At 34.9% G+C, this 14,401-nt stretch overlaps 2 protein-coding genes across 2 annotated transcripts; one reads left to right on the top strand and one right to left on the bottom strand.

The window, feature by feature from the left end:
• The first annotated feature begins 5,191 nt into the window (after positions 1-5,191).
• Positions 5,192-8,221, top strand: LOC145066434 (putative late blight resistance protein homolog R1A-10). The gene has a single exon (XM_079013682.1). It carries the CDS (start codon positions 5,317-5,319, stop codon positions 7,945-7,947), a length of 2,631 nt encoding a protein of 876 aa, XP_078869808.1. The 5' UTR covers positions 5,192-5,316; the 3' UTR covers positions 7,948-8,221.
• A 3,800-nt stretch (positions 8,222-12,021) lies between these two features.
• On the bottom strand, positions 12,022-14,151 carry LOC145071107 (uncharacterized). The gene is made up of 2 exons (XM_079018019.1): positions 13,877-14,151; positions 12,022-13,386 (listed from the first exon to the last, which is right to left on the bottom strand). Exons 1-2 carry the CDS (start codon positions 14,122-14,124, stop codon positions 12,081-12,083), a joined length of 1,554 nt encoding a protein of 517 aa, XP_078874145.1. The 5' UTR covers positions 14,125-14,151; the 3' UTR covers positions 12,022-12,080.
• Positions 14,152-14,401: the final 250 nt, after the last annotated feature.

Here is a 14,401-nt window from a genome sequence, read left to right as displayed (position 1 = left end):
TCGCGGCCTATTAAAAATAAATAATAAAAATAAATTCAAAATTACCCGACGAAGTCTAAACAAAAGTTGTAGATCGTAGTCTCACCTTCGCGTGGATATAAAGAACGTCCAAAACGGAGTTCGTATGAAGAAGATATGAATTTCCGAAGTTTATTAAATATTTTGTATTTAAATTTAATTGAAAAATCCGGCATTATCCGAAGGAGTCACTGATCTAATCCGAATTACGCCCTGCGTACAACGAAGCATGACGACCCTCGCATCAAGTGGCTTCGGATGACGAACGCCATGACGATTTCGGACCTGTACGCCCCGCGTACTCCGAGACTCTAGCCTCTTATAAATAGGATGCGAGGGCTGCCGAGTTCTTTTGCTATTTTCTCTCTTCTCTCTCCCGTTTTGCATCGATTTGCGTGCCAGAAATACCCCAAAGCCCCGGTATTATTCTCAAGCCCCGAAGCAAGTCCCGAGATCCCGAAGATCCCGAGAAGTGCGGTTCCCGAGCCGAAGCTCTGCCCGCGAGAAGTTCGATTTTTGTGGAGATCTTCCAGATCTACCAAAGAATACTACTTCTGCAAGTCGTAGTGTTGTCCGATCATCTTCTGATCAAGTGAGTGTATACTACTTTTCACAAACACGATAATAATACAAGTATGGTTTGAGTGTATTAAGTATACTGCTGTTTATACGAGTGAGTGTGTAGTTACTTTCTTCTAACACATAAATATTAAGTATTTTCTATAAAATACGTGCTATGTGTATGATATAAAGTTGTTTATATGTGTGGGTGTATAGTCCCTTTCATAAACACGGGTATAATACAAGTATTATTTGAATGTATCACCTATATGTTTGGGAGGGTGTGTGGTTACTTTCTTCCAACACATAAATATGAAGTATTTGTTATAAAATACGTGCTATGTGTTTATATATTGTTGTTTATTTGAAATGAGTATGGAATGAATGTTTTATATAGTTTTAAATGAGTTAAACTGTATATGTATTCAATATCTACAAATATGTTGGGTAGAACATGAGTAGATGAGATAGTTGGTATGTGATAAAATGATGATGTACGTAAGATGATTAAGAATGATACTGGCAGATGCACCAATTAGAGAATGTCATAATGCTAGCAGATGCGCTCAAGCATAGTATTGGTAGATGCACCAAAGAGAAAGTGACATAATACTAGTAGATGCACTTAAATATAGTATTGGTAGATGAAACTAAAAGAGCATGCCATAATGCTAGCAGATGCGCTTGAGAATAATATTGGTAGATGCACCAAGTAGTGAATGTCGTGATCTTGGCAGATGCACCAAATAGAGATTGTCATAACAATAGCAGATGCGCTTATAGGATAATCTTGGCAGATGCGCTTATAAGATAATGTCGGCAGATGCGCCTAAAAGAGAATGTCATAAACCTGGCAGTCGCGCCTCATAGTGTATGACGTAATCCTGGCAGAGGTGCTTAAAGGATAATGTTGGCAGATGCGCCTTATGTAGCAATGGAAGTTTGTGTAAATTCCTTAGGTCAATCCTTAGGAATGAAGGAATGACGAGTAGTTGAATTCCTAGGGTAAAATCCTAAGAAACATAATAGGGATGAGTAATTGAGTTGATTGTTTGATGGTTGAATATAATAATTGTATTATTGTGGGTTGAAAACCCTATATGCTCACCAGGCTCCCAAGCCTGACCCACTCAGTTTTCTTTGCATTATAGGTAATGGCACAAGAGTATAAGTTGGTGGACTTGACGAGAGATTTTGGATTATAGGTCAGTAGTTATGAATAACTGTTGTAAGGTCTATTTATTATTGTTTATGCTTTTGGTCTGTATCGGAACATGATATCTTGAGGTTTTATTATTTAATGAAAATACATTCTCTTTGAGAAACGTTTTGATAAATGGTTATCATATTTTATTTTGGGAACAAATTCCGCAACCGTTTTCTTTAAACGATCACTCTGATTTATAAAACAAAGCATAAACAAATCGGTCTTTTATGGCCGTGAAAATGGGGATGTCACATTGGTGGTCCCGAAAACTTTGTGAGTTGGCAAAGGGCGGTGAAGGAGAACATAAACGATGGAGATTATTCGAGGGAAATATGGATAAGATGGGATCTCATACCATGTTAACATTTGAAATGATTTTCTCATCTTATTCCATTGAATAATACAATATTTATACACAAATCTAAAAGAAGACATGAGTCGTATACGCTAACATAGGGGTGCACAAAAATCCCCCCTGGATTGATCCTAACTCGATCTTTTTATTAATTTATTTGGTTTAGTCTTTTTTAGACCGGTCCCAATCGGGTATTGGTCCCGTCTTTTTTCGGTCCGATCTTTTGTTTTTTTTTCTGATCAGTTTGGTTTTAAACAAGTCCGATATCAATTTTTTTTCGCTTCATATTTTTTTTTTCGATTTTTTGATTTTTCACTCCGATTGTTGTTTTAACTGTTGCATTTAATAACATTATAAATCATCATCCATCAATTACATATATAATTATATAATTTCAACATTTCATAACTTCATGTATACACATAAACTTCACAATATCACATTAATATATAACACTTAAAAATTGGATTCAAAACATTATTCTAACCGTTTTTATAGTTATAGTCGTTGTATTATTCTTGCCGTTGCATAATTCTAGCCCAAAACAAATGAGTAAAAATTAATTACTGTATGTGTTGCAGCCGCTTCTCATGACTTATTAGTTCAAAATGGTATTAAAGCAAGGGATAATGACTTGGAAGGGTAACGAACTTTCGACTTTTTTCACATTTAGTTAATAAACTTTTTTTCGTTATCTATTTACCGGGCATAAGGGTAAAATGTGAACAGTTTCAATAGTTTAGTGACGAATAGATAACGAAAAAAAGTTTAGTGACTAAATATGAACAAAATCGAAAGTTCGTTTCCCTCTAAAAAGTTCAATGACTAAATGTGAACAAACTTCCTATTGTATTATGTTTTAGCAAATTATTTATTTTTGTTAAATTGTAGCAACATTTGTTGATGAAGAAACCTATGAAATAAAAAAAAAAACCCCTGAAAATATATTTAAAAAAAACAAAAAACTGAAACCGAAATAAAGAACCAATGGTTTGACATTTTCCAAAATAAAAAATCAAAATTTTCAATCTGATTTTGGTTTTTCAAAAAAATGAACCATTCTCACTGATGTGAATTATGACCATTGGTTTGGCATGCGGAATTTGTGACATCCCATGAATACGTAGTTACAACACCGTCTGAACTCGTAATTCATAGTAAGGGGTTAGAGTATCATCGCATGAATACGTAGTTACAACATCGCCTAAACTCGTAATTCATCACCTACAGGTTATGGGCCTGTTGGTGTTTCCACTGGGTTGTCTAGAATAGTCTGTGGTCGTCATCTATACTCTGGTAGATGACTACATCGCCACATTGCCAGTTAAGGTTATGGTATCTCCTTTCATCCTACATCACCTATTCATCATCATCTATTTACCTAATTATCATCCTTTCTATCATCACCTATCTCTCATCATTTTATTTCATCACACACCAACTATTTCATCTACCAACGTTTCATCCGCAATATATTTGTAGATATAAAATAAATATACCGTTTAATATTTTAAAACATGTATAAAATCGTTCATCCAGCATAGACAACAAGTATTCAAATAATATGCATACATAGCACGTAATTTATATAAAATACTTCATATCTATGTGTAAGATGAAAGTAACTATATATACCATAAAAATCCCATAAATGCTTCCTAACTTCAAACCCCAAGGTTTACTCTACTAAAGCTTCATATTCTCGGCTCTCTGGACCTAGAAGGGTCCAGATTCCTAACATCAAACCCCAAGGTTTACTCTACTAAAGCTTTATATTCTCGGCTCTTTGGACCTAGAAGGGTCCAGATCTATAACACAAACTTGCAAGAGGGGTTTGAGGCATTCAAAACCCCAAAGATGAAGTGATTCAAGCCCTAACCCTAAAATGGAATCTACACAATAGGGAAGGAAAAGGGTTCAATTTTGTACCTCAGAATGAAGCTCCTTGCTTGAATAACTTAGAACAATAACTTTCCTTGGTCCCTCTTGATGGAACTCTTCTCCTTTCTTGCAAAATCACACCAAAAAGCTTAAGATAGCTCTTCCTCTCACTCTACACACTCAAGCTCGCTAGGGTTCTCACTTATGGGAAAGGTAGTCGCAATTGAAGGCCATAAGTGCCTCTAAATATGGCTCGGGCCCAAAGATTTAGGGTTTTTGCCAACAGCGCGGACTCCTCGAGTCGTCTCACCAACTCGTCGAGTTCATTCATTAATCCGAGTCATCAGTCGCGACCTTACTCGACGAGTTGAGGCGTCAACTCGTCGAGTCTCTCTTCTTAACTCAAAAGAAAAATACTTAAATTATGATACCTGGAAATCCGGATGTTACATTTTGTTTTTTTATTTCATAGATTTCTTCATCAACAAATGTTGCTACAATTAAACAAAAATAAATAATTTGTTAAAACATAATACAATATGAAGTTTGTTCACATTTAGCCACTGAACTTTTTAGAGGGAAACAAACTTTCGATTTTGTTCACATTTAGTCACTAAACTTTTTTTCGTTATCTATTTGCCACTAAACTATTGAAACTGTTAACATTTTACACTTATGACCGGTAACAGCCGGTCATAAGGGTAAAATGTGAACAATTTCAATAGTTCAATGGCAAATAGATAACGAAAAAAAATTTAATGACTAAATGTGAACAAAATCGAAAGTTCGTTACCCTTTCAAGTCATTATCCCTTAAAGCAAAGGCGAATCAATTAGTCCCACATCTGCTGCCAGCAAATAAGAAAGGAAAGGTGGAAGCACTATAAAATATTTATAAAATATTAAAATGGGCATGTATGTAAAGGTTCAAGCGCACCAGAAAAGTGAACCAAATCTAATCTTGGAGGCACTGTAAAATATTAAAATGGGCATGAATGCCATAACAAAAAAACAAATCGTTTTATCTTTATATCAAATCATCTTAATAAAATGTTATAAAACATCGGTTATTCTATGGTAAATAACAAATATATTTTTCTTGAGCTTGTTTATGAAGAATTATTATTTCTCACAAAATTTGGGAGGAGGCCAGTTGGACAACGACTATAACCAGAGTCAAAGGTCAATTGCACTTTCGAGGAACACGCTTCCACATTTCTTTCAGCAATTTATCAGCAGAATTCGAGCTCTCGATCTTCTTCTCCCTGAAGTTACTTACTACTTTTGAGATTTCAATGGCGGACGCGGCTGTGGAATTCCTGCTGGGTAATCTGAAACAACTATTAGTCTACAACGCCAATTTGATCTCAAGCGTCAAAGACCAAGTTGACTCTCTGTGCAACGACCTCCGTCTACTTGCAGCTTTCGTCAAGGAAACAACCGAGAGCCGGAGCAAGAACACCGTCGTCAACGTACTCGTCAGACGCATCAGAATCGAAGTCTATAAAGCTGAAGACATTGTGGATATGTACGTCTTCCACGCATCGATCCAGAAATCGCGAAGCAGTTTCGAAAGAGCAATTCACTTCACAGACTACCCCCTGAAACTAAGAACTGTTGGAAAAGAGATTGAAGATATACGGCGGCGCGTGAAGGAGATCTACGACAATAAATTGTTCGCAAATGAGGTTTTCAGGAAAACAGAGTCGTTTACCAGGTCTCCTCCATCTGTGGAGGAGGAAAACGTTGTGGGTTTCGAAAAAGAAGCGGAAAAAGTCATCGGGTGGCTCAAGGCGGAGACAGAGGAGCTGGAGGTTATCTCCGTCGTGGGTATGGGCGGTTTAGGTAAAACAACTCTTGTTAAGAAAGTCTTTAATGACTCATCGATTCAATATGAGTTTTTCATTCGATCTTGGGTTTATGTTTCTCAAGTGTATAGTACGAGGGAAGTGTTTTCAAAAATCTTGTATGATGTTACTCGAGAAAACAAAGATACATCAAAATGGAGCGTTCAGACCATAGCTGAAGAATTGCATCGGCAATTGAAAGATGGGAGGTACTTAATCGTGTTAGATGACGTCTGGACCAAAACCGCATGGAATGATCTAAAAATGTTGTTTCCCAACACCAAAAACGGGAGTAGAATCTTGTTGACAAGTCGAAACAAGGATGTAGCCCTCCACGCGAACACAAATCTCCCTCCTTATCAGCTTCGGTTCTTGACTGATGAAGAAAGTTGGGAGCTTTTGGAGAAGAAGGTCTTCCCTAAAGGATCCCGTTGCTCCAGTGAACTGGAGATTCTAGGGAAAGAAATTGCAAGAAAATGCTACGGATTACCTCTTGCACTTGTGGTGATTGCAGGGATCCTTCGAAAGAAGGATAAAACACGTGGGTGGTGGGAGAAAGTAAAGGAGAAGGTGAGTACTTATGTAGCCATGGAATCAGAGCAATGTATGGATGTATTAGCATTAAGTTATAACCATTTACCTTACGATTTAAAAGCTTGTTTCCTCTACTTTGGTGTATTCCCTGAGGATTTCGAGATACCCGTTTGGAAATTAATCCATATTTGGGTTGCTGAGGGGTTTATTCAGCGAATTGGTGATGCAAGCCCAGAAGAAATGGCAGAAGAGAACTTGCAGGATCTTGTGGACAGGAACCTGGTTTTGGTTGAAAAGAGAAAGGCCGATGGTGGAATGAAAACATGTCGGATCCATGACATGTTGCATGATATGTGTATCAAACAAGCTGAAGAAGAAAACTTCTTCAAGGACATCAAGGGTTTAGAACCATCTTCTTTCGTATCTATTGATCCAAACGTCTTTCGTCGTCTTTGTGTCCATTCTCGAGTTATTGATTACATTTCTTCAAAACCCGATGCTTCACATGTTCGCTCTTTCTTATGCTACTCAAAAGAAGAAAACGCTTTACCCAACGATCTCATAACATACTTTCCAGGGAGCTTTAAATTGCTTAGAGTGTTAGACGTCCGATCTATCAATTTCCCTCGTTTCCCTAACATCCAACTCGTTCATTTGAGATACATTGCATTAGTAGGAAATTTCAAGGTTCTTCCTTCAGCCATCTCTAACCTCTGGAACCTACAAACGCTTGTTGTAGAGACATCTTCTCGTAGCATTACAGTTCAAGCGGATCTTTGGAAATTATTGCAGTTGCGACATGTTTACACAAGTGCAGCTAGTGATTTGCCCACTCCATCTTCAAAATCATCACGAAAAACTGTGACAGATCCTTTGGTTAACGAAAACCTAATAACCATGTCAAAAGTGTCGCCAAGTAGTTGTACGGATGTGATCTTAACTCGGACGCCTAATCTTCAAAAACTAGGCGTTCGTGGGAAATTGCTCTTGCTTTTGGAAGAGAAAAAGGGTAGTTGTAAGTTTGATAACATTACGAGGCTAACTCACCTTGAGAATTTGAAATTGTCGAATGATACATACCCTACTCCACCATTAGATGGTAAACTGCGGGCCCTTCCTGAATGGTATAAATTCCCACGAAAACTTAAGAAACTGACACTTTCTGACACGATGCTCGATTGGGAACACATGTCAGTTCTTGGGAAGTTGCGAGGTTTGGAGGTGCTGAAGTTAGGAGACAATTCATTCATGGGTGAACGTTGGGTGACACCTGATGGGAGTTTTATTCAGCTAAGAGTTCTTCAAATTGGGAAGACGGATTTGGTGCATTGGGAGGCTTCTGGCAATCAGTTTCCTCAACTTCAACGACTTAGTTTGAAGCACTGTGAACAGCTTGAGGCCATGCCTTCGGGTCTAGGGGACATGTCGACACTTCAGGTTGTGGAGTTGTCTTGGATTTGTCGTTCTGCTGTTGCATCTGCACGTCTGCTTCAAAAGAATTTTAAGCTTCTTGTCTTCCCTCCAGATCAAGAGAATCAAAGTTGAGCTTCAATGGATGCTACCATGACTGGTTATAGATCGATATCTAGTAACAATTCTGTACTACTTTCTTTGTACGTTGTGTTGTGATAAATGGAAGCAAAAGTTTTTGCTTAAGTATTCATTTCTGTTGTGTGGTTCTTTAGGAAGTCGTTATAAGGGTTGTTAGAGTTTGTTATGATAGTTATGAGCTTTGTGTATGGTTGGTTTGTGTATGTATTTTACTAGCCTGTATTTCTCATGTACGTTTTCTTTCAATCAATGAGATCTTTCTTTCATCTTTCTAGCTCTCATCTGGATTCCCTACATGGTATCATATTCGTAATTCTTGTTGATCCTTTCTTTAGCCCTATTCAAATTCAATCACATTCATCATGTCATGTGTGAATCTGATGAGTTGGCTTCAAGTTGTTAGCATAGCATTATATTTGGACTGTATTTACTGTATTTTGTTTGTATTAGGCCCATTGTTTATAGTGTATGTATTTTACCTATATGTTCCAAGTCCTTTCTACTTGGACCTTCCACTAATCCAAATTCAATTCTTGTTGCTACTGTCTTCAATGATGTTGGATTAACTATTTGGAAAATATTGCTTTATCTGCACAAAAAATAAATAGTAATTTGCATAAAAGCTATTATGTTTATATTTTATTTTTTTCAAAATTTACACTACGTTTTTGTTTCAATTAAAATAGTAACTTTTCCAATTTGTTTCAATCTTTACCACTTACTTGGTCACCCGATTTTCAATTGACGCGTGATTGCTAACATGACACTCTTATGAAGCGACATGTTGATGTGTCACTATTTGTTGACATCATATTGACGGTGTCAAAATCGACAAAACAATTAAAATATAGTGACTTTGTGATATCAAAAATTTAATGAGTTTTGTTCAATTTAGTCTCATCATAAAAATAATGACAATTCCAAAAAAACAAATCATCAATGTATTTTTTAATGTTGGACAATATACATGTATGGCCTTCTTATGTGTATTGTGTTGATTCTTATGTTGTGATGATAATGGATAACTAGTCCTTATATACAACCCTTTCATGCATCATGATTTCTCCATCCCCAAAACTTTTTTTGATTCACATGAACATGAGCTTGAACCATGGTTCGTCACTTTGTATATAAATACAAAATAAGTTCAAATGATGAGGGTATTTTGATCATGTATATTACTAAGGCTATGTTTGGCAGATTAGCTGAAAAGCTAGCTGATGGGTGAAAGACTAGCTGTTAAATAAAAAGCTAGCTGATAAAAAATAACGTTTGGTAAAACTAGCTGAAAAAGCTAGCTGAAATATATAAAATTACATAAAAGGACATGTAAGTGTATGTGTTTCTATAATTAATTAAGGGGTGTATTTGGAAAATTTTTAAAAAGCTCCTAAAAAGCTAGTCTAAGTAGTTTCTCAAAAAGCTAGCTTATAAGCTACTTTTTGGCTTACCAAACACGACAACATAAAAAAGCTCGAAAAATAAGCTAGCTATGGCGCGCCAAACATAGCTTAAGTCAATTAAAGTACTGTAGGGGAAAAAAAGTCTTAGTAGTGGTGTCCTTACGGGGGGCGGCGAGAAGTTTGACTTTGTTTGGTTTTGTATAATAAGATACATAGATAAGGGTATTTTGGTTATTTTCCTTAAAACTTTGGTTAAGTGTCAAACATATCCTCTAAAATGGAAGAATTGTTGTAATAATTTACCTTAATTAAATCATTCAGTTCAATTCTTCTCTATTTTCCATGTTTAAAACGTAGTTATTAGCTTGCATATAATTATGGGTTTAGTTGAATAATTGATTTATTATTTTATTTATTCCAGATCAACATTTTATTGTGTCATAAGTATATCAATATTTTTGAATATTATGGGGTGATTATGTTGACCTACTTCCTACAATTGATCAACCGTTTTGTAATGAAGAGAAGGACACAAACACACACACACACACACATACACAGAAAGAGAGAGAGTTTTGTGCAATTTGGTCTCATCGTTAAAAAACTAAAAACTCTAACAAAACAATTCATCAAGGTACATTTTAATGTTAGGAAATCTAAACCCTATCTAGATTCTTATATATATATATATATATATATATATATATATATATATATATATATATATATATATATATATATATATATATATATATATATATATATATATTGTGTTTATTGCTATAATGTGATAATAATGGCTAACTAATCCTTAGCTACAACCTTTTGATGCATTTTTGTCATGTACCTTAGTAAATATGTTAGAGTACGTGCACTAGGAGAAAGAAGCCTTAATAGTGGTGTCGTTGTGGGGCTAGTTTGATTTTTCTTCATTTTGTTTGTTTATTTGTTTATTTTTAATACGATACCTAGTATAGGGCATAGGGTATAGTTCACAGGAAGTATGTTCACAGGAAGTATGTCCTTTAGAATGGAAGAATCATTTTAAGCATTTTGATTAATTAAATCATTCAATTAAATTCTTCTTTATTTTACTTGTTTTAAATCAGGATCACACCATCTCTTTTATTTATAACGTACACACAATATATGGTTTGGTTGAATAATTAACATACTAGTTTCTTTATCATGGATCAACTTATTGTTGTCCTACAAGCAAATCTATGTGTGTAAATATTGTAGCGTGATTCTGATGATTTAGTTCCTGCAATCAGTCAACCTTTTTATGGACATAGAGAGTGAAAGGGAGAGGAAGAGATAGTTGATAAGGATGAGTAAAGAAATGGTTCTCGGTCTTCTATCCTTTAAAAGCAACTACATGGGCAGGAAAAAGTTTTGGTTGGGGAAACCAAGATGCATCAAAGGGTTATACATAAAGGATCATTTATTCATTATTATGACATCGTCACAATCTATACACTACACATAGGAAGCCCGTAGTCTAGGCGGCGTGTATGTGGCCTAATATTCAAAGGTACATTGACGATTTGTTCTGTTAGAATTTTCATTATTTTTATGATGAGACCAAATTGCATAGAATTCACTACCTTTTAGATATCTCAAAAGTCACTACATTTGGTATAAAAGTCATTAGTTTTCAGTTTTTTTACACCCATAATATGATGTCACTAAATAGTATTGGCACGTCAGCATGTCATGTAATCAAAGGTTGTCACATTAGCTGGAAACCGGGTGACTGATAAATGGTCAAGACGGAAACAAATTTGAAAAATTAGTTTTTAATTGAAATTAAAAAAAAAGGTGTTAAAATCAGTAAAAATGAAAAAATAATGACTTTTTGTGCAATTTACTCAAAAATAAACTCAGATGCGTTGATGCTTTAGTTATTTCAGCTCCTGTTGATTCTTCGTCTAAGTGTAGTCGGTATTATGTTAATTCAAAGCTCATCAGTTTTCAGGTGTATTCTCTAAATAACAACAATATTGATAGTATTCCATTCAATCAAACGACACATGAAATATGGAAGGAAATCAATCAATGATATGTACAATGTGATGGTGCATTGATATATCAAATTCAACAACTTTATTCCTTATCACTAGGATAAGATTATTATTACTCCCTCCGTCCCGATATAATAGTCCATCTTTCTATTTTTATTTGTCCCAATATAATTGCCTATTTCTAAAATTAAGTGTCACTTTTACCAAAATACCCTTAAAAGTTATTTTTCATGATTACTTTTTCTGTGAAAACTAATGTACTAAAAGCCACTTTTTTCTTTTTGGTTTTTTACCAACGTATTCCAACGTATTCTAATTAATGAAAGTATCTTTTTCTTTTTTTCCTTTAACCAATCAAAATGCTTTTTGGTTTTTTTTCCTGTACGATTGGTTTTCTCTATTTTTTTAATTTTTTGTTTTTTGTTTTTTTGTAGGTTCTCATACAATCACAATAAAAATAAAGAATAATGACATAAAACAAAAATGTCACTTAGGCATATCCAATGTTACTTTTTTTTCCTCTGTGTTATCGCATATCCATTTTTTTTGTCTTGAAAATTATTCCACATCCACAATATCAAACTAATTTCATGACATAAAATAAAAAAGAATTAACACAAAATACATTACACTATCAAAAATACCAATAAAAAAATATTTTTTCTCATTATTTTGATCACAATACGTGTTTCAAAAATAACTAGGAAGCCAAATGCAATAAAGCCTCATTTATCAAATTTTCATCACATCCAATTCGAAGTGGTAAGTTTCCTTCTCGTTCCAACCTATTTTTACCAATATGTGGTATTTGATAGTTGTTGCCACCTTGAACCTTTATGATTTCCCTCATACACGTTTGTAGAGTTAAAAATACATTGTTAAGTTGTTGAGATTGCATTTTTTCAAAAGCCGTTTGAACCGCATGAACCAATTCATCAATTGTACCTAAAGCCTCTTGTTCTTGAAGTGATTGGATTGCTCGAAAGAATCCAAGGTCTAAAACATTTAAATCCGGACTATTAGAGGGCTGAAAATTAAGTCGGATATCAAACCCATCTTGAGATGCCGTTTCAAGAAACTCGTTATCATTGACATCAATATGGGGCTTGGCATTGTCTTGTTGGATAAATATGGGACCGACATGACTTCGAGGCCATTTAGCTCTAATATCCGGCAAAACTTTTTCTATCAACCATGACCTTGTTACTTCTTTAGTCACGGATAAAATAGGCTTTGTCTCCAACGTTCCCGCTACACGGTTTTTACTTGAACGTTTAGCGGGTTCTAATCTTGTAAACGGGTAGATACCAATTTTTCCCGAAAAAACTTCATTACCGGATGCATCAAATCTTGGCCTTGCCACAGCCGCTAGAAACATAACCTTTGTGATAAATTTTTTGCTTTGACACGTTCTTAATGGTTCATCCTCGCCGGGAACAAGGTAGTAACGTCTTGATGGTTTTGACATGTAAAACCATTTTTCATCAATGTGGATAACATTAAACATATCATGAAATGTGGGAATATTACTTGATAATGACCGGCTAATTTTAGATAAACAAAATTCTAATCTTGCCCTCTTATTCTCATGAGTAAGAGTTGGTTTGATGGCATTTGTGTGTGGTCGAAGTGCACCTTCCTTGATTCTTCTATGCATAGTAGATTTAGAAACATTTAACAAATTTGCAAGAGACCGTATATTAGATCGACGACGTAATGGAATATCTAAAACTTGATTAAAATCAACTTGTACCCTTTTTCGTCCAACAACCTTCGCCATATTAGAAGATAAAACAACCGGTAGTCCATGATTAATTTGAAATTTAGCCTGATGCCAAATGCGACTAACAGTCCGATTTGATACCGAGAATTGTGAAGCTACATCACTTATGGCACCCCTTTGTAACTCTCCAGAAAAACTTGCTTGCAATAAGGCTTCATATATAGCGTGACGTTGTTCAACAGTAGTATTCTTTTTAGTGTGTGTAATATCCATATGATCCATACTGTAGCACGTAAAAAAACAGCAACAACATCAAATTTGTAAGTTTTGCAATAAAAAAACAGCAATATTATCAATATTGGTGAGAAGTTCTAGTTGTAAACATAACATAAAGCAAAACAGTAGCAACATCAAATTTGTAAATAAATTAGTTTTTTTACGGTTAGAAAAATGCAAAATTTATTGTTTTGTTGTTTAAATCACACAGTGGAATCACTTGCTTCTATCTAACATCCACCAACAAAAACAAATTAATAAAAATAAGCAAATTAACCATCCTTATAATCCATTGTAAAGAGGCATTTGTCTGTATAAAGTGGCAAATTAAACAGATGAAAACAAAAACATACAAATGATCAATCGTTTTTTATTTTCCAATTTTTTACTGTCAAATAGATTAGGATTGGGAACTTGTGGATGAAAAATAGAAGAAGAATGAAAGCAGATAGCAGGAAAAAGAAAATCGAGTGTAGACAACATGAACAAACACAAACCTTAGCTGTCTGGTCGAGGCTCTCCGATGTTGTTGTGGGTTGCGGTGATATCCGGTTGGCGGCTCCGACGGCTTCACAAGGGAGAAGACGGCTAACGACGAACTGTGGAGGGGTGGCCTGAGGATGGAACGATTGACATGAGCAATAATAAAGGCATATCTAAACCAAAAAAAAATTGATTGTTCACTTTTAGAGAGATAGAGAAAGATACGGTGGTGGAGTATTTGTTGAGAGAGAAAGAGAGACATAGAAAGAAATAGATAAGGTTGGATGGATTCTCTGTTTAAAAAGATACGTATCTTGAAATCAAACTAATCCATAAATTGGCTCCATGTTTATTTTCAATAAAAATACTTGGCTCCAAAATTAGTGGGAATAATTTTGTTTAACAATTTATGATGAAAAAAATGGAGGGAATAAATTTTGCTGAATGTTTTAACTAAAAAGTGAAAGGAAATTGGTGGGAAAAAATTGGCTCCAAGTTTTAGATGAAAGGGTAAATTTGTCATTTTATTCAATAAAGTT

Source organism: Lactuca serriola, chromosome 8 (assembly GCF_051521515.1).
Source record: "Lactuca serriola cultivar US96UC23 chromosome 8, Lser_US96UC23_V15, whole genome shotgun sequence".
Classification (NCBI taxonomy): domain Eukaryota; kingdom Viridiplantae; phylum Streptophyta; class Magnoliopsida; order Asterales; family Asteraceae; genus Lactuca; species Lactuca serriola.
The sequence above is the reverse complement of the archived record's forward strand: the minus strand, read 5'-3'. Positions and strand labels throughout refer to the sequence as shown.

Bases quoted from the DNA above. Each gene is read 5' to 3' on its own strand.
- LOC145066434 (XM_079013682.1), top strand. From the start codon at position 5,317: ATGGCGGACGCGGCTGTGGAATTCCTGCTGGGTAATCTGAAACAACTA.
- LOC145071107 (XM_079018019.1), bottom strand. From the start codon at position 14,124: ATGTCTCTCTTTCTCTCTCAACAAATACTCCACCACCGTATCTTTCTC. The intron at 13,387-13,876 runs GTTTGTGTTTGT...TACGTGCTACAG, and splicing joins GCCTCGACCAGACAGCTAAG to TATGGATCATATGGATATTA.